Source organism: Jatropha curcas, chromosome 9 (genome assembly GCF_041381405.1).
Source record: "Jatropha curcas cultivar XTBG-Jc1 chromosome 9, XTBG_Jcur_1.0, whole genome shotgun sequence".
In the NCBI taxonomy this organism is placed as follows: Eukaryota; Viridiplantae; Streptophyta; class Magnoliopsida; order Malpighiales; family Euphorbiaceae; genus Jatropha; species Jatropha curcas.
Genome location: NC_143159.1, coordinates 25,702,607 through 25,720,691, shown reverse-complemented (window position 1 = coordinate 25,720,691; position 18,085 = coordinate 25,702,607). Strand labels below are relative to the sequence as shown.

The window sequence follows — 18,085 nt, the reverse complement described above, 5'->3', positions numbered from 1 at the left end:
TCACTCTGCTGTTCAAGCCGGCCAAATAGTTGCAGACTCAACTTACCGTTCTTCAGCTCTTATTTAGCTCATTAGAGCTAATTTTTCCTTTTTAAAATGCTTTTGAGTTTAAAAAAATAAGTAATTGAACAATGAAGAGGAAACAAGAAAGGAAGGAAAAGACATAAAAATTATCTATATTTGAAATTTTGAACTCATGAATTTTTTTTCTTTTATATTTTGACTTGACCACTCACAATACCATCTTAAAAATACTAATTGTTTAAAAATGTAATCATAGAAGAATTTCTAAATTTGGTCTATACTAAGTTTAATAAAAAATTAACATTTAATATATTAAAAAATTCAAGTATCCAATTATTAATATTCTTAATATATATCCCCCAGCATGCAAAAGCCGAATCCTATTTGATGATGTGGCACAATGTTAAGAAATGTCAATGCTAACGTTGCTTTTTTTTTTTTTTAATTTTTCATTATTTTTATTTGATTATCTAACATGGAAAAACTAAATTATAAAACTCTTTATTTCTTTTTTTCAACAATTATTCCCATAAAAACTGATTTGTTTCAAATTTTTTCAATAATTAATAAACTAAATAATAAGTTTACTATATCCATGTTAAATTCATTGCATTCATTATTTGTTCGATTCAACCACGTGTATTTTCAAAATTTTCACTCATAATAATATATGGTTGTTAAAAAGTAATACTATTTAAAATTTTTCAAAAAAAAATAAAATTGTACATTTCACGAAACGCGGACATTTGACTTAGTTACTAATAATGCTCTTAAACAAAAATGATGTTATAATTTTTTTCAAAGAAAAATACTCCTAATGAACTATAATTATGCTTACCTGAAAATGACTAGATTTTAAAATTTCAGAAGTTTATCCAATTAAATTCTAAATGATAATTTAAAAATATTAATTTATTGTATCAAATATGGGATTATAAACAAAAATACATAAGGAAAATTCGAACCACCGGAACCCAAGAGAGAACCCATAAATCAGACCAAAACCATCCAAAAACCTGAACAATCTAGAAGCTTCTATCAAATCGAATCGAAAACGGATTTTAATTTGACAATTGGACCAAACCGCTCAATATCTCTCGCCACCAACTCCTCCGTCGACGACGACCTCAACTTCGGCCACCTCTTCGACGAGCGAAGCCTGTTCCACACGAAACAAGGCTCTCTCTCTCTCCTTGCGACGTTACTGTTTCCTTCCACAGCTTCTCTTCTTCGACTTTCTGGCGATTCCCTTTACTCAGGTTGGTCGAAAATCAGTTATCAATGCTTTCGATTAACTTATTCTGGATTGATTTGGTCATTGAATGAGGATTGAAGGGGGTTTAGAATTTAGGTTTCAATTTGAATAGAAATTTGGGACTTTGATAAAGTTAGGCCTTAGATGATGAAATTGAATTGGAAATTGTTTTTTTTTTTTTTTTTTTTTTTTTTGAAAAACTGGAACTAATAGGTTTTCGGGCTTCAATGGAAATGCTGATTGCTGAGGTCTATTGCATTGATTATACTCGACCTTAGTTCGATAAAAAGAAAATGCAAAGATGATGTCTTAGACTGATCCGTCCAAGGCGATGGGTCGTGACATTATGCTAATTCAAATTCAATATGCATCTAATCATCTACTATTAAAACTCATAATATTGCGATTCAAATTAATACTAACAGTCGTTCAATAAACAAGTGTTCACTTTGACATAATATGATTTCGTGGAACCCCCGGATGCGTCCGCAAAGGATAACAGCGTCAGGCGTCAGTCCTTATAAAAAATGAAACGACATTGTAATATAGGTACCCGGTCTCGAACGACCAGACGTCTCCATTAAGAACATAATGGTCGATTTTTTTTTTTTTAATATTTTTAAACTGTTTTCCAAAATGACAAATAGTCTTTTCCTTCATTTTTCATTTTTACCTCTCATTGATTCACATATATATGTGCTTCAATCGGTACTTTAGCTCTGCACCTGAAGAGCATTGCCATGGCTTCAAAGCTGTTGACGAAACTTGGAGCAATTCGAGATCCTAAAATCGCAGGAAACCCTAACCGACTCCTCCATGTCTCAAGACGACTCTTAAATAACCAACCAACTTCAACTACTCCTCTTCAAGCACCACCTTCACCTCTTGACAATGGCAAGAGTGTTGACAAGGAACCCAAACCAGTGTCATCTTTGAAGGACCTTGAGCTTGCTAAATTTTCAGCTATTGCTGACACCTGGTTAGTTAACTTAACTTGCCTTACATTGTTTTTGGATTTTGGGGCTGCTTTATGGAACTAGAGATCTTTCTATCGCTAAAAGCAATTTCAGGGTGTTCATATATGATTGCTATCAAATATTGTACTAGTTAATTTATGGGCTCTGTTTTGTGTCATAATCATCAACAGGTGGGATTCAGAAGGGCCATTTAAACCTTTGCATGCCATGAATCCAACACGAATTGCTTTTATCCGCTCTGCACTTTGTAGACATTTCAGGTAGATTGCTTTTATATGCTCTTATTTCCTTTTTGCTTCATGTTAATTTTTTTTTCTTGCATGATCTGAACATTGAGTGCTTTCGGCTTTCCTGTTCAAGTTCTTCTACTAATTATTTGGCAAGTGAGTTCTAATTGTTTATACCATATACACGGTGCCCTTGGAAAAAGGTGCAAATTAGCAAGAGCCAAGAGATCATTGGATATCTGTAATTGGCTAATTGCAATATGCAGTGCAAAATTACGTTTTCTTTATTGTTTGGACTATAAATATGAATATTCTGAGACTTTTATCAGTATGATGTTTATCTCATTTAGGTATTACTATAACAATCGCAAGGATTTTTTTTTATTGCACATTCATCCGTCTTAATAGTTTTAATTGTTTCAGGAAGAATCCACACGTGGCTAGGCCTTTTGAAGGACTAAAAATTGTTGATGTTGGTTGTGGAGGTGGAATTCTTTCTGAGGTATGTTACTTTTCTCACTCGGGCAATTATACAATTCCTACTCAGTCTTGTGCAACCAGCTATGTTTTGTCAGCTTCACATCAGAAGCCTTTCAGTTGCAGGTTAAACATTTTTCAATGTCTAACCCAAAATTTATGTCGTGATCCTTTTTAAACAGGCACTCATCAAGCACCTGATATATGGTATTTAATATCTGAAAGTTTCAGAAAAAGCTGCTTGTATTCATGTTTAAGTGTTTGATTTGTAATGAGCATCTTAGACGTGCTTCTATTTCGGCCTCCATGACGTAAAACAAGAAAAATTATTATCAGAAAGGTTGTTGTCTAGGGGAAACTTTTTGGAATTTACTGGAATTTCTTGGTAATTATGCAAAATAGATAATATATTTTATCTGCCCATAGCTGGTTTATTTATCATGGATGTTTCCTTGATAGCATATTCATATTTTTGTAAATGTTAGTTTGCAACTGTTATTTTGTGAACGCTTCTGCAAAAGTGTTTGAAAATTGCTCGTAATATGTCTCAGCATCTTGGCTAGAGAATTGATTGTTGCATTGTCATTAATATGAATTGGTAGCATGAGGATACTCTTCTCCGTGCATACAATGCGTTATTACAATTGATAATATATACCAATCTAGTCTGGCTACATATTTTTCCCTAATAAGGGCTTACTTTTTCTGGTGTTTATCCTTTCTTTTGCTTCTTCAGCCTTTAGCCCGAATGGGAGCAACTGTAACAGGCATTGATGCTGTGGAGAAAAATATCAAGATTGCTCGCCTTCATGCTGTACGATCATTTTGTATTTTAAACTACTCTGTGCATGTGCTCTAGTTGAAAATTAAGTTGTTCCTATATTCTGAGGATACTTTAGTTTAATTTGTTTTGGATCATTTTATCTTTTTTTACCGTACATATTACTGGAAAAGTTTCTCAATCATAGTACAAAATTGACCTCAATGCTGTCTTTTCCCCTAATCCTGTGGGTGTACCCCCTAATAATTTCTTCACATTTTTCGACTTTTTATGTATCTTATATAAGAATCACTTTTAGAACCTGCCTTTCTCTGTCCTTGTGTTGCTTTTGGGAAGAAAAGGAGGAGAGAATAGCTAAAAATTGTAATGCATGGAAAGACTATCACAACACTGAACTTGCTTCTATGATATTTACAGGACATTTACAGCATGCCCATAGTATATTTTGTATGGGATTATGTAGTATTACGGAATAGGATAAAGTGCATAGAACATTTGGGTGGGTAAGGCATGTTGACAAGGTGTGCCAAAATTGAGACTTGACAACTATCATGAAGTGGTAGGTTAAGGCTGTGTAGAGCTGAGTTCGGGCTCCTCCAGCCAATTTATGCATTTGGAGTTAATACTTAGATCTCAAGAGGAAGTCATGGTTTTGTCTTTTATGACAGAATGAAAAGAGGCCCTTATTCAGTTGAGTTTTATTCTTTATTTTCCCCCTTCATTGTGGGTCTTGGGTAGGAGTAGTCTCAATGATTTCCTTATCACCAGTCATGTATAATGCCAATAATTCCTGAATAATAAGTATGCTGTTACATTTCAGTGTTATTCGAACTGTCTCATTCAAATAAAATATTTGTAAGATTGAAATACTTTTAGTGTTTAACCAGTGCTTATTTTTTATTTTGAAAGTTCAAAATCCTTTTTAAATTTAGATTATATATTTATGAACTTTATCTATCTGCACAGGATATGGATCCAGTGACTTCAACCATTGAATACTGTTGCACAACAGCTGGTACATGGAATTTTTTTTAACCTCTTGTAGGTCAAGCATTCCAACAAGTTCGTTCTTTTATTTATTCAAAATTGGCATTGTTTTGGTCTTGCTAATTTGCTCCACCTATACAAGTGGAGGGTGGTATCCGCTTGTGAATAAGAGTTAGTTATCTGTCTAAGATATTCAATGTTCTCCTTTTGCTCCTCTTGAGTATTTAATTCCCAGGTGAGATTAACCTCGCTTGCGTCACCCAATACAGCTACTGCTTTTGAATCATCTCTGCCTAGTGTAATTATTGATTCTCTGAATTTTCCCTTCTTTGTGGAAGTCCTGTTCTGAAATCATGTTACTCACATGCTTTGATATTGCATTTACAATAACTATGTCGTATGTTTGCTTGGAAGTTCCACTGGTAATTGTAATTGTCTTCTGTATATTCTTCATAAGTAGGATCTTTTCATTTAAAGTTTATGATTTAAAAATATAATGTAGTTCAATTCTAAAATTCAATGCTTGACGAAACATTTAAATTGTGTTTTGAGCATTTGAGGTGATATTTGAACAGAAAAGTTAGTTGAGGAGCAAAGGATGTTCGATGCTGTGATTGCACTAGAGGTTCTCTCTCTCTCTCTCTCTCTTATATCATCATATAGACCTGCAATCTTCTTATATTCATAAGCTCCATGCCAATCTGAATTCATGAGAAAATCAAATTGTTGGTTCACCCTGTACTTATCCTACTAAGCCAAAGTTTCTCCATCCTAAACACTTCATCTCAGAATTTAAAGATTATCCTGCTTCAAAATGCTTGCCTTATGATTTTGGTGATAGAGAGAACCTTTTTGCTTAATGGAGAGATTATGATGAAACATCTAAAATGGAAGCTATGCGACTTGTGTGACACTATATCAAATCCATAATGTTTTTATTATGCTTCACTGCATCAAATCATGGAGTAATTAGGCATCCTGCATCCACATTCATTGATGGACTCAAATGGCCTCTTCTATGCTAAGAATGGGGGTGTAAAGCAAAAAAAAATATATATTTTTTTTCATGAAGTGATACTTTCTTATTATCACATTATTTCTGGTGAATTCAAAATTTACTAGTACTTCATAGGAAGTAAAAGTTAAGAGCTAAACTTTGAACTAAATGAAGCTCAGTGGGAAAATGGCAATGTTTTTAAAATAGTTTGATGAGTTTTAAGCCAGTGAAAAAAATTGGGATTATGCTATATCCATCCAAAATACTTAAGAGGACGAGTCGTTAAGATTAGAAGAGTAATAATGGAAATATGCTTCAATTAGATAGCTGCAATTTAGCTTTAGATGGTATCAGAAGTCTGTTAAGATTTGACCTACAAAGAGCACTGTATAATGGTCAATGGAGATAGTCTTTTTAAGCAATATTAACATTGACAAAAATTAATTTTGCTCTGATTCTTTTCAAACTGTTTTAATGTGAATCCAATTTGTTTGTAAATTCGGAAGTTTGCACTTAGGTAATTGAGCATGTAGCAGATCCTGCTGAATTCTGCAAGTCTCTGGCAGCACTAAGTTGTCCTGGCGGAGCTACTGTGATTTCAACAATTAACCGTTCTATGAGGTCATATGCAACTGCCATTGTTGCAGCAGAGTACCTTCTCCATTGGGTATGATTCTTATAGTTAATTTTGCATGTTTCTTGATTTCCATGTTTTTTACCTGACTGCCTGTAAACCATTTGCCTTAATACAGTTTGTACTTGGTCTTGCTTCATTATCCATGTTCCCCAAGTGCTGAATAAATTCCTAAATAACTTACTATCTCTTCCTCTTATTTTGCACCTTCAAATTCATTGTTATAAGACGGAGACTTTAGTAGGAAATTTTTTTTCAACATTCTAGGCTTGCGGCCAGAAGGAGATAAAGTCGGATCATCAAGTGGTCTCTGGTTTATATTAAATTCAATCCTCTAATTTTGAAGATTCCACTTTGTTTCCAAGTGTCGCCTTTTCCGACTGCTTAGAACTAATATGTATTTCACATTAGGTAGTCATAAAATTTTCTGTAACTGTTCAGTTCTGGGATCTGGTAGTAATTAACCTTAGGACCACACGGAAAGTACGATTTCAAAATGTATGGTTAAATGTTTATGCATATATGCATGCATTACTATGTTTATGCTGATAGTAGATGTCATGCAGCTTCCGAAAGGCACCCATCAATGGTCGAGCTTCCTTACTCCCGAAGAGCTAGTTCTGATTCTACGACGTGCTTCTTTCGATGTAAGGAAAATGTTTTTCCATTGTTGATTTACTTTGGTCACTGCTTTATACACAGTAATATTATCTTTTGGTTCTGCGTTGTCCTGTCCTTGCTCAGGTTAAAGAAATGGCCGGATTTGTTTACAACCCCTTGACTGGACGCTGGTCTCTTTCTGATGATATTAGTGTAAACTTTATTGCTTTTGGTACCAAAAGTTGCCAATAAAAACATCTACACACCATTTGGTGCAACACTTTTTATTTCTTTATTTGTAAAATTTGAGTTCTATAGATTTTGATTTCACCGTTATAGAATAAATATTCAGGTAAGGTTAAGTTGTTTGGCAAAATTAATTGTTTTATTAGTTATTAGTTGTTTTAGTTGTATTTAATTATTAGCTGTTTGAATAGTTGTTCATGTGACGCTAAAAAACTAAATATAACATGAGTTAACTTTTTATAAAACATTATTTTAACTTTTAAAAATTAATTTAAACGTTATGTCACCGAATAATCTAAAAAATAGTATCAAATACTAAAAACTATTTAAAGAGTTGTTGTCGGCCTAAGGAATTTGCTGCAATACTAGAAAATTCGCAGTGAAATAGACCTCTCATGGGGCTTTGCAGCTGTATTTCAAAATACCAACGTTGGTCCATAAACTTGGACAACAACCATACAATTATAGAAGAAGAAATCTACGTTAGAGACTTTACCAAAAATTTCCCGTTCAATTTGTAATATCGTTGCCTAAATTCCACATCGAAATTGAATAAGCACGTACGAGGAAGAAAAGTGTGTATGGAGATGCCTTTAGTACGAGTGGGAAGGCCTTCTATTCTTGGAAATAACTTTAATACTATCAAGTTAAAATTCAAAAAAATAAATTTTAATTTTCTCTCTAAATTTTCATTAAGATTTTTCCATTTATTAAGAAACTAATTAATTTTCTTAAATTTCAAAATTAAAAATAATTATAAAGATACTTATTATATTTAATATAAATAATAATAATATTTAAAAAACGTTATTTATTATTTATGAAAATACTCGAGACGAATCAATTTTTTTTTTTTTTTTAATCGCAAGATTCCAATCAGTGGAGAATCAAATTGGAAGTAAAATAAAAATAGAACCTTAAGAAATAATCCTGAAGCGGACAGGTAGACACTTTGGAGTCGGTTTTACATACAATAAAAAATTATAAATTATAAAAACCATAAATTTATTTTATAAATAAATAAATAAAATCCCCCAAACGTCCAGTAGAATAGAAAGCACCCACCATGTCGTTGATATTATTGAAAAGTCCCTCCTTCTCCAATTCTGCTCTGGACCAGAATTTCCAATTCCCAGCCACTTCAATTCCACTTTCTACTTTGAAATTTTCGAGACATGGAAAATGGGTTTCTCTAAGAAACAAATTTCGCGCGAAGTCCGATACAAATGCCAACGAACAATTATCCCAGGAAAGTGTTTCAGCCTCGACCGATGGCACTGGCAGCAGTTCAACTGCTTTCTTGTCCTTTCTTTGTCCCCTGCTCAGGCTCTTATCTGTAAGTTATGCGAGTTTGTGTTTCTCATGTGAAATATTTGCTTGGTTTGTTAGGATGAACTGAAACACAAGGAAGTCCAATTCTAGATATAGAATTTGAAACACCAACAATGTGATGAGAGATTCATGTTAAGTTTTGTTCATTTTTTTTACATAGTTACAAATGACCATGGAATTCATTTCATTTGCAAATAAATTTCATGTTTGGATTGGAAGTAGAATTCATTTATAACAGCTTCTACTTAGAATTTATTAGCTTTATTGTCTTGTTTACTTCTTAAATTGAAGAGTTTATTTGAAAATTCTAATAATTTTGGTAGAATTTGATTATTCAAGTATAAACAATTCCGCATATTTTAAAATTTAGAATTCTAAATGAATTTCCAATTATGCCAAACTCCTCAATTAGTGTCGATGTATAAATTAATTCTTTCAAAAATTGTATGGACTTCATTTATTCCAGACAAGCTCAGTGTATACCTCTATATCATGTTAGATTTCTAGTGAGATTCTTGCTGGAATTAGGTGAGAGTACCCTAATTGCAACATTTAATCAAAATCCAGTGACTAAAAATTTTTTTGAACATAATAAAAGTTGAAGACGAGTTCCATAACTTTTAGTGAATAATTACCCACTTTATGTACTCTTGTGCATTTTTTAACTGGAACTTGCTGTGATATGATTAATCACCTTTTTTGAAGGTGGACTTTCCATTGTTCTCAAATTAATCTGTCTTTGATGATGCATAGTGGAGGGCACAATTCTTGTTGTCAAATGAAACTCAGAAATAAGTTCTAGTTATCTAGATGGAGATGAATTATCAAGGAACCAGCCAGGTTAAAAAATGGATATAGAAAAGAGGGACTGGAGAGGGATGGGGAAGAGAGAATGTGTATTAGTGCTCCAAGCACAGATCTTTTTATGAGATGTTGCTTTACTATCTCCTCCAGATGCTTCAGAAATTCATAAATTAGATGATAAAGTAAGTCCAAGAGATAAGAATACAGGTTCTCTCTCTCTCTCAATGCATTTGTAAGAATTCACTTATTGAAGTTCTGTTGTTCCATAGAGTTGTGACAGACATTGCAGTGTGTCCTCAGTAAATTGGATGCTATTAGGTTGTCAATTCCACTGGTAACCGTATAGGTTGTCAATTGTTTGCATGAACCAGCCGCTTTTAAGACACATGACTTCATGACGTGGGTGCTTAATAACACAAGCCTAAACCAGGAAAGGAATGGCTGATTGGTTAGGTGGCTTACACCCTTTGTTTCTTTATAGTGCTTACTAAAAACCAATACTTAAAGAAATAATTAAAGGAATTAGCAGCAGCACTTTGTAAACCCATGTAGCGTGAGATGACATCTTCGGTTAATTTCTTTGTATCTAGTGTCTTGACTTAAAACTAATATCTAATATAATTCTCATCACATTAAGAACTAATGTATTTTCCTGATATAGGACTTTCATTATTGGAGTGAATTTTGCTTTGTAGTTGAAAAAGAAGGAATAAGAGACATTTAATATGATTTTTTTTTTTTTTTTTTGCAAACAAAACTAAATCTGTATTTCATCTTTATCCATATGTTTTCTATATTGGTTCATGTACTTAATTGTTCAATATTGTTCACTTTTTTTTGGCATTTTTTCTGTTAACTTATATAGAGATAAAAACATGTTTAGTCTACATTAAAAATTAAGGTTTGCTAATTTGATGGTTCATAATGCCATTTTCTAACTCTTTTTTAACCTGCATGAATTTGCTAGACTATTGGCATCTTGATTACTAGTTTGCCAAAGATTCGAAGCTATATACCTTTTGTTTGTTTTTAATTTGATTTCTTATATCTCTTATCTGTTAGACATTCTATGGTGTATTGCAGTAGGCTGCAAATGCCACTTGATTTCTCACTTTGGCCATATGAAGTATGGTGTCCAATTCTCATGTTGGTCTTCTACCTCATCTTACCAGACTACGTTTTTCTTCTTTCTTGCAGGGAGGAGATCCCTCTCGAGAACGAAATAATGCTTTGGAGGTAATCTTTTGAAGAGTAACAGTTTTTCCATTTAGTTCACAGTTGTTGACTTGAGGATGGTTCATATAACAAGAGTCCTCCATCTTTTAGTTCTCATTATTTTAGATTTTATAGGTTATTTCTGCTTAAGCCTTTAGGTTAAATACATAAATATGTCCTGGAACCATATCCAGATGTATGATACATCTGTTCTTTTATAAGGATAATTATATAAAAGAAATTGACTATTGTTGTCAATTTTAACTTAAATCTCAACATTTAAGATGTTTCAGTATCATGAAATGGATGTATAGAGAAAAAGCTTTTTTTTTTTTACTAAATTCTTGATTCTGCAACACTGTTAGTCAAACTTTTATCTTCACTTGGCAGTATTTGATTGCTTTATCTTTGTGCTGCCGCTCTTTTACAATCTCTTCAAAATTTAGACCACATATTTTCAAAAGAAAAGGTGGTGGGACACTTGCCATCTCCTTAAGTTCAAGAGATGACGGGTGGTAAAATGTTGGCTTGGGATATTTCATGCAAAACCATGTGAACATCCAGTCTTTAAGGGAAAGGTTAATAAACTTCAGGAAAAAAAAAATTGACATCCTATAAATTCTCTTGTATTATCATTATCCTGATTCTCACCATTCCTGATCTGGTAAGTTCATCCCCAACGCCCTTCCCTGATCCATAAATGTCTTGTGAAAGCTAATTCTGATCTATCATCCATGATCCTAAAATTGCAAAATGTTAGAAAGTGACCTAGAAAACAGTTCTTAGTCTTAATCTTCTCTTTTAATAATAGTAAAAGCCCATAAACAGTAACCTTTTGAGTGAAGAATCTCTAACTATTAATTCTGATTTCCAAAATACTTCTAATTCAAATCTGTTAAAATCTTCTAATGGAATCTACAAAACAAATAACATCAGCTTTAATAATTGTTCTTTTATTTCTATAATTCATCATCCTTGAATTCCCCTGAATTAAGCATCTCCTTGTCTATGACGTTGCAACTACTATTTTATCGTTTTTTAAGAGAAAATCTCAGCTTTTTGATTCCCTAATCACTCCTTCACCTTTCCTACAATAACTAGTACCCTTCCTCAAACTTGTTACTTCCTCCCTCTTCCTTTCTTTTCCCTTCAAATCCCTCAAAACATTTAAAATTTCTCTTCAAAGCCCTCAAGTATTATTCCCGCCATTTCAACAAACTTTGGAACCTAACTAGAGGTTTTAAATAAAAATGGACATGGGGTTTTGAAAATTAAATTCATTTAGAAGTTGGAAAAATATCTCATATACTTTTATAGTTTAGAATAAAATACATTGTATTCTGAATTTAACCCTGTCATATCTTAAAGGATGTATATAGAAAGGCTCGAATTGACCAGCAATTTACCTTTTAGCTGATCCAGATGCTTATAATAGTAGGTAGCAACATCTTCATTATCAACCTTGGCTCGATTTCCGTGGGGATCAAGGTCATTATCAGATAGTTTCGACAACCAAGAGACAACAATTTCAAATTCTCCTAAACATTTACAGCTCTATGAATTTGGTATGCTTTCTTTTGAGTGTATATTCAGCATTGACTGTTATTGTTCTTCATCACATGCAGAAAATATCTTGTTATTTTCTTTTTCTTCATTATGAGCAGGATTGTTATTTTATTAAGTAATTCAGCAATTTTTTCATATTTAGGAAAATCACAACAAAAGAACCTATCTGGCAATACTTCACATCTCGTTTTTATAAAAACATTACATTTCCATCCAGGAAGTAATGATTTCTCTCTGTTGTTAATTCCCTCTTTGCATATGACATTCCTTTGTAGAGAAGTCACAGATATATTGTAGAAAGCTAAGGCTACTGAGCCCAAAAATACCCCCTAATCTGCTGCCACCAAGACACCCACCAAATCTAATAACCTTACCCATCAGATTCAAAATTCCTCATTGTGGAAAAGGCAGCAAGTAAAGCCTATTCAGAGAATTGCTTGGGGCAGAATTTAGGATAGTGCTGCTCTCAAACATTGTGGGTCTTCTTTAAAGGTTGAGGTAATGAGATTGGATTTCCTATTGCACCAGTGCCATTCAAAGGGTGCTTTCATGACTGAGATGGAGCTTCTCTAAAAACACCACCAGATTAAGTATATATAATGTGCACCAAGAACAGTTTCAAGGAAGATATGTAGAAGATGCCAGCTACAGCTTGTGAAGACTATTGGCATGGAATGGTTGAGTCTATTCTAGGGAAATCAAACACCAAAGTGTCCATTTTGACATGTAAAAGTCAGGATCTTAGCTCAAATTTTAAATGAGTTGGTGTTTTCACTTGGTTCATCCTGTTGAGTTTTGTCCGCAGTCCGTGGTTTAAATTGTGGCTGCAATTACCGTCAGGGTGTTGTTGGTAATTTTAAATAACTGAGGCCAGACTTAATGAAATAGAAGTTGCACATATTACATGTTAAGAGTAAAACAATCTTCCTTGAAACACTGTGCATGGGATCTACTCAACAATGCAAAGGTTGAACACATTGAAGCTGCAACAAAAAGGAAAGCAAGGTTCATTTTTTGGCAACCCTAGATCTTTTAGTAGATGATGCCTTATATAGTTTATTTGAAAAAGATCCATATAGCCATCTACATCCACATTGGGAATGTGGCCAACTTGAGTTGAGTATATACACTGTTGACTAATTAATTTACTACCAACCAATTAATAAGGATATGAAGTGTAACTGGAGATAAATTATGGAACCTGAAGGTTTAAGCTTTTGAAAAATAGATTTATGTAAAGATTTATACTTTCTCATCGCACTGTGTTTTATGTCATTCATTTTAGTTCCATATATTGAACGTTGACTATTAGCTTGCCACGTAACTATTATATCATTTCATACATTATACTTTATTCTTCCTATTTATTTTCATGGACTAATAATATGCTTCGAACTAAGTCTTTACACTATTGGTAAGTTATTATTTATTCTTTCTAGGATGGGAATTTTTAAGTTAAGCTTTCTTATACATCTTTTCAAAACAGAAGCATGTCCCTTCTGCCGGAGGGTACGAGAAGCCATGACTGAGTTAGACCTTTCAGCTGAGGTAAGCAGTTCTTTGAAGAAAGAATTACAAATCCAAATCCTCCATCTCAGTTTTTGCACATATTCTGCAGAAAAAAACCTATTTTTGAAGGATTTAACTGTATAATTTTCTTCACTCTAATTAATTATGTTCTGCCATGTTTTTGGGCTTATAGTTCAATGGTACAATTAATGGGCCACAACTGATAAGCTTAGCCACATTGCCTGAGAATATTTAACATCATGCTTCCATATGAAAGGCTTCTGTTGTGTCTAATTCCAAAAAGATAACCTATATATATCACTTGTCTTGTATGGATCAATTTCGTAATAGTTAAGAAGTGAAGAAAATAAATACAAGAGAGAATATTTTTAAGGTGGAAAATCCGTAATACGCTAAAGTTTATTACAATTATCTTTCATTCTGGTGTCTGCATGCTACACTCTAGGCATAACCAACGTGAACAAATAGAATGCAATACTCCATATGGAATTCCTTAGTTAAAACGTTCACCAATTGATTTTCAATGCAACAAAAAGTAATCAATCATGCAAGATTTCACCTTTTTTCTCTCTTTATTTATTTATTATTTTTTCTTTCAATACATGTGGTTTGTTTTCTTTAAACTATGTTATAGTTATTTTCAATTGCTGCCTTATTATCAGGAGCAGATCAATATTGTAGATTTGGGGGCCACCGTTACTCCCAAGTTTTTAAAAATTCAATTTTCCCCTCTCAATTATATATATAAATTGGACTTTTCAAAAATTCAATTTTTTTTCTCTTTTTATATATATTTTCAAAGATACTCGTATCTCCCCAATTTTGCATTAATTTTCCTTTTTTTTTTTTTATTTTTGGCCCCCCCCCCCCCCCCGCGAAACACTTAAAGGACAGTTCTGCCCCTGCTTATTATCACAATTATTCCACAGTTCATCTCTCTTCTGAGCTAAGCTCACTTCTCTTCTCAGTTTATTCCTTGTCGAACATACATTTATAATTCCTAGATGATCTTGACCTCCATAGTTATACATGGAAACATTCTTTGCACAGGCAAAGTAGCTATCTAGGAAAATTTTCTCTCTTTTTGATGTCAAGTATTGAAGAAATTGTGTTCCCCATTTTATAATGTAATATTAAATATCGTGATTCTATCTGATTTCCTTCCCAAGATACTGCTTTGGCAGGTCGCTTGAAATCACATATTCATGTGGATTCACAAAGTTGAGCTTGTATAGCTTATTGCAAATTGTAGGGAAAAGCTGTTGTATCATGCCTGTTTTGACGACTAAATTTCTATTTTCTGCTTCACTTGCCATTTTGTTTTCCTCATGTTGGCTATTGGACATATGTTGCAGGTGTATCCTTGTCCAAAAGGCTCTGCAAGGCACAGGGAAATGGTCAGAAAAATTGGTGGCAAAGAACAGTATGTAATTTGATCCATGTTGCTAACTTACCATACTATTTTGCTTTAATAAGTTGAAAAGGTTCTTGAGTCCAATCTTATATTACAAAGGTATTAATGTGGTTTTGACCAGACATCATGCAATTATTCTCAGTCAGATTCAATATCTAAGTTATTTGATCCTTTATCATGCCTATCAGTTTCATCATGTAAATCAAAGTAGCTACGGAATATATAAAAAGTAATATTTGTGACATGAAATATTAGTTTGTTGTGGGAGAAGAAAGTGTTTTGGGTTCTATATGGGCGTATGCTTATGGAGTTTTAGAGGGGTCTCTTGAATGTTATCCAGCTCGAGTAGAGGGCATTCCTTTTTAGTTTCTTTTTTATGTTTCTTGTTGCTAGTTGTATTGGAGTTATAGGTGAGGGGAGGGGGGGTTTCTTTTCCTCAATAGTTGTACGGTCACTTATTTCTTTTCAATAATATTTTTATATATCACCAACTATTGCATACCAGTTGTTAGTATATGCCATATGGGTACTTTTGATGATGATAGTTACCATTAACCCATCTGTCCCTTGGATTGGTCAAGTATAATTTTGTTGAAGCTTGTTCTATTGCATTAATTCGTCTTTTCCTTGGTAAGTTTTTGCGTTGTTGAATCTCCATGCAGGTTTCCTTTTCTAATTGACCCAAACACTGGTATTTCAATGTATGAGAGTGGTAAGTAATGCAGGAGTCCTTATTCCTTATTTCTTTTTTTTTTTTTCTTTTTAATTTCCTGTAATTTCCTGTATGATTTGAATTCCTCTTGGTTGTGGTGTGCTAAAAAATATGTGCATCTGCCACTCCTTTATCCCTCACAGCTTTTGGCCCTATGCCCTTCGTATAATTGGCAGTGGTACTTCACTAGTACAGAGTACAATCTGAGTGAAATGTAGTAATTGCAAAATTATTCAATTGCTATAGGCTAAAATTGATCTGTCTTTATCCTAGACAACACAATCATGATTGGTTGATCCTAAAATCCTTCAGCTTCTATTTTGAATTGGATATTAAAATATAATTAGTTTTTTGTATTAGTTGTGCTATGTGATAGAAAAATATCTAACAAAATAAAAGGCAACTTTTAAAGGACAATAGTGACCTGTGATTATATATGGGATTGAATGTTGGCCCCCGAATGCCCAACATGTTCACAAGATGAATGTTGCTGAGATGAGAATGTTAATATGGATGTTTGGTTACATAAGATTGGATGAATTAGAAATGGTCGCATCCAACAAAAGATACAAGTAGTCCAAATTGGGGATAAAATGAGGGGAGGGCGTTTGAGATGGGTTTATCATGTCCTACATATACCCTTAGATACTCTAGTTCGTGATACGTTGATGTCGAAAGTGTCAAACGAGGTAGAGGTAAACTTAGAACCACATGAAGAGAAGTTATTTCTACGGATCTATTATTTTTGGACATTAGTGAGGATGTGGCTATGAATAGAGCAGATTGGAAGCAAGGGATTCATATAGATGACTCCAACTAGTTTGGAATTAAGGCCTCGTGTTGTTGTGTATCTGAATTTGGAGGGGTTTCACTCTTATTTTTTTTTTTTTGTTATTATATTGTTTTACGTTTCTTCTAGTGTTAGAGAATTTTAAAAATTTTCTTAGTACCTTTTCCATGTTTTAGACTCACGGTTAATCGGGATTTGGGCATTAATGTAACTAGTAAACATTTTTTAGACTGATTTTTTTTAAGTATATAAAGTGCATTATTATCATCTTACCATCATATCTCACATCTTTTGAAAGCCTGGTTGTGTATCACTCTGTTTTATACTCTTTCTGATAGGTGACATTGTGAAATATCTATTTCAGCAATATGGTAAAGGGAGAAACCCCTCAGTGGGACTCTTGGAAAGGTGTTAAGACTTGACATTTTTTTAATTGGTTGTATTTCTTTCTTTCTTCCTTCTTTTTTTTTTTTTTTTTTTTTTTGTTTTTTGGTCTAACTAATCTCTTTCTCTCCCTCTTTTCTTCAGCACCTTGTTTACAGGATGGATGCCAACAATTCTTCGTGCTGGCAGAGGGATGACCAAATGGGAAAGGGTGAAATTGGATCCACCACCCAAGAAGTTGGAGCTTTTCTCATATGAGAACAATCCAGTAAGAAAATGCTTTCTTATAACTATAGAATACAAATTTCTGTTTTATAAATGCTTTATATGTAGTCTCTTTTCTTTTGTTTGTCATCCACCTAGTAAGCAATACTTTTTACAGTAATTTTGTGTTTTCCCCTTCTCTCTCTTGTGAATAGTATGCAAGAATCATACGGGAGGCATTATGTGAATTGGAGCTTCCGTACATACTTCAAAACGTTGGAGCAGGATCTAAGAGAGCAAAATTGCTGCTAGATGTATCTGGATCGCAGGAGGTCAGCTTCCTTCAAACAATATCTAAGTATGCAGGGTGGCCTAGGTTCTGAACCTTCAAGGCAAAGTGATGCCCCGAAGTTTATTAACTGTGCTTCCTTGCATCGGCTATAACTAACGAAACATATTTATGTTGAAGAAGAAATTTTAAAAATGCTGTTTTTCATGAACTTATTCCTTCCCATTTTGATCTTTTAGGTGCCATTTTTAGTCGACCCCAACACGGGCACTCGAATTGGTGACTACAAGAAGATCTTAGCTTATATATTTGAGGCTTATTCAACAGCTCCAGAATAATCTTCTTCAACACCAGGTTCTACGTCACTTGAAAAATGCTAGTAGGCAATCATGTACATGCTGTATAATCTGTATTATATAATGTCATGACATACTGTACAATGTCATGACACACTGTATAATACTTAATTTAATGCCTAGAGGGATCTCTCTTACAATTGTTAGTTCGTGTTTCAACTTTTGACTTTGTTTAAATGATATTTGACACTACTGGATGGTGCTTTGAAGTAACATTTTTATTCAACTCACAATTATCCATAACCATGAACTCAAAATTATCCACGAATTCGATTTATTTTATA

At 33.4% G+C, this 18,085-nt stretch overlaps 2 protein-coding genes across 3 annotated transcripts; both read left to right on the top strand.

The window, feature by feature from the left end:
• Positions 1 to 977: 977 nt before the first annotated feature.
• Positions 978 to 7,335, top strand: COQ3 (coenzyme Q 3). 2 transcript variants are annotated; one of them, XM_089726159.1, is made up of 10 exons: positions 978 to 1,283; positions 1,997 to 2,258; positions 2,427 to 2,516; positions 2,892 to 2,985; positions 3,697 to 3,774; positions 4,708 to 4,756; positions 5,304 to 5,353; positions 6,243 to 6,392; positions 6,926 to 7,006; positions 7,104 to 7,335. In XM_089726159.1, exons 2-10 carry the CDS (start codon positions 2,020 to 2,022, stop codon positions 7,209 to 7,211), a joined length of 939 nt encoding a protein of 312 aa, XP_089582285.1. In that variant the 5' UTR covers positions 978 to 1,283; positions 1,997 to 2,019; the 3' UTR covers positions 7,212 to 7,335. The 2 variants fall into 2 exon arrangements, with proteins under 2 accessions (XP_089582285.1, XP_020537230.1); XM_020681571.3 differs by having other exon boundaries at positions 979 to 1,283; positions 2,907 to 2,985.
• Positions 7,336 to 8,234: 899 nt separating this feature from the next.
• On the top strand, positions 8,235 to 18,014 carry LOC105638333 (Thioredoxin family protein). The gene is made up of 10 exons (XM_012222131.4): positions 8,235 to 8,541; positions 10,539 to 10,577; positions 11,995 to 12,121; positions 13,609 to 13,670; positions 15,008 to 15,075; positions 15,729 to 15,778; positions 16,907 to 16,976; positions 17,097 to 17,220; positions 17,372 to 17,488; positions 17,685 to 18,014. The coding sequence occupies exons 1-10, from the start codon at positions 8,272 to 8,274 to the stop codon at positions 17,781 to 17,783; spliced, it is 1,026 nt and encodes a 341-aa protein (XP_012077521.1). The 5' UTR covers positions 8,235 to 8,271; the 3' UTR covers positions 17,784 to 18,014.
• Positions 18,015 to 18,085: the final 71 nt, after the last annotated feature.

What these genes read in the sequence shown, in the direction of transcription:
- COQ3 (XM_089726159.1), top strand. Translation starts at nt 2,020, where the DNA reads ATGGCTTCAAAGCTGTTGACGAAACTTGGAGCAATTCGAGATCCTAAA. An exon ending in ATACTGTTGCACAACAGCTG is followed by an intron (nt 4,757 to 5,303) that starts GTACATGGAATT and finishes ATATTTGAACAG; the next exon opens with AAAAGTTAGTTGAGGAGCAA. An exon ending in TACGACGTGCTTCTTTCGAT is followed by an intron (nt 7,007 to 7,103) that starts GTAAGGAAAATG and finishes GTCCTTGCTCAG; the next exon opens with GTTAAAGAAATGGCCGGATT.
- LOC105638333 (XM_012222131.4), top strand. Translation starts at nt 8,272, where the DNA reads ATGTCGTTGATATTATTGAAAAGTCCCTCCTTCTCCAATTCTGCTCTG. An exon ending in TTTACAGCTCTATGAATTTG is followed by an intron (nt 12,122 to 13,608) that starts GTATGCTTTCTT and finishes TTTTCAAAACAG; the next exon opens with AAGCATGTCCCTTCTGCCGG. An exon ending in TCTCATATGAGAACAATCCA is followed by an intron (nt 17,221 to 17,371) that starts GTAAGAAAATGC and finishes TCTTGTGAATAG; the next exon opens with TATGCAAGAATCATACGGGA.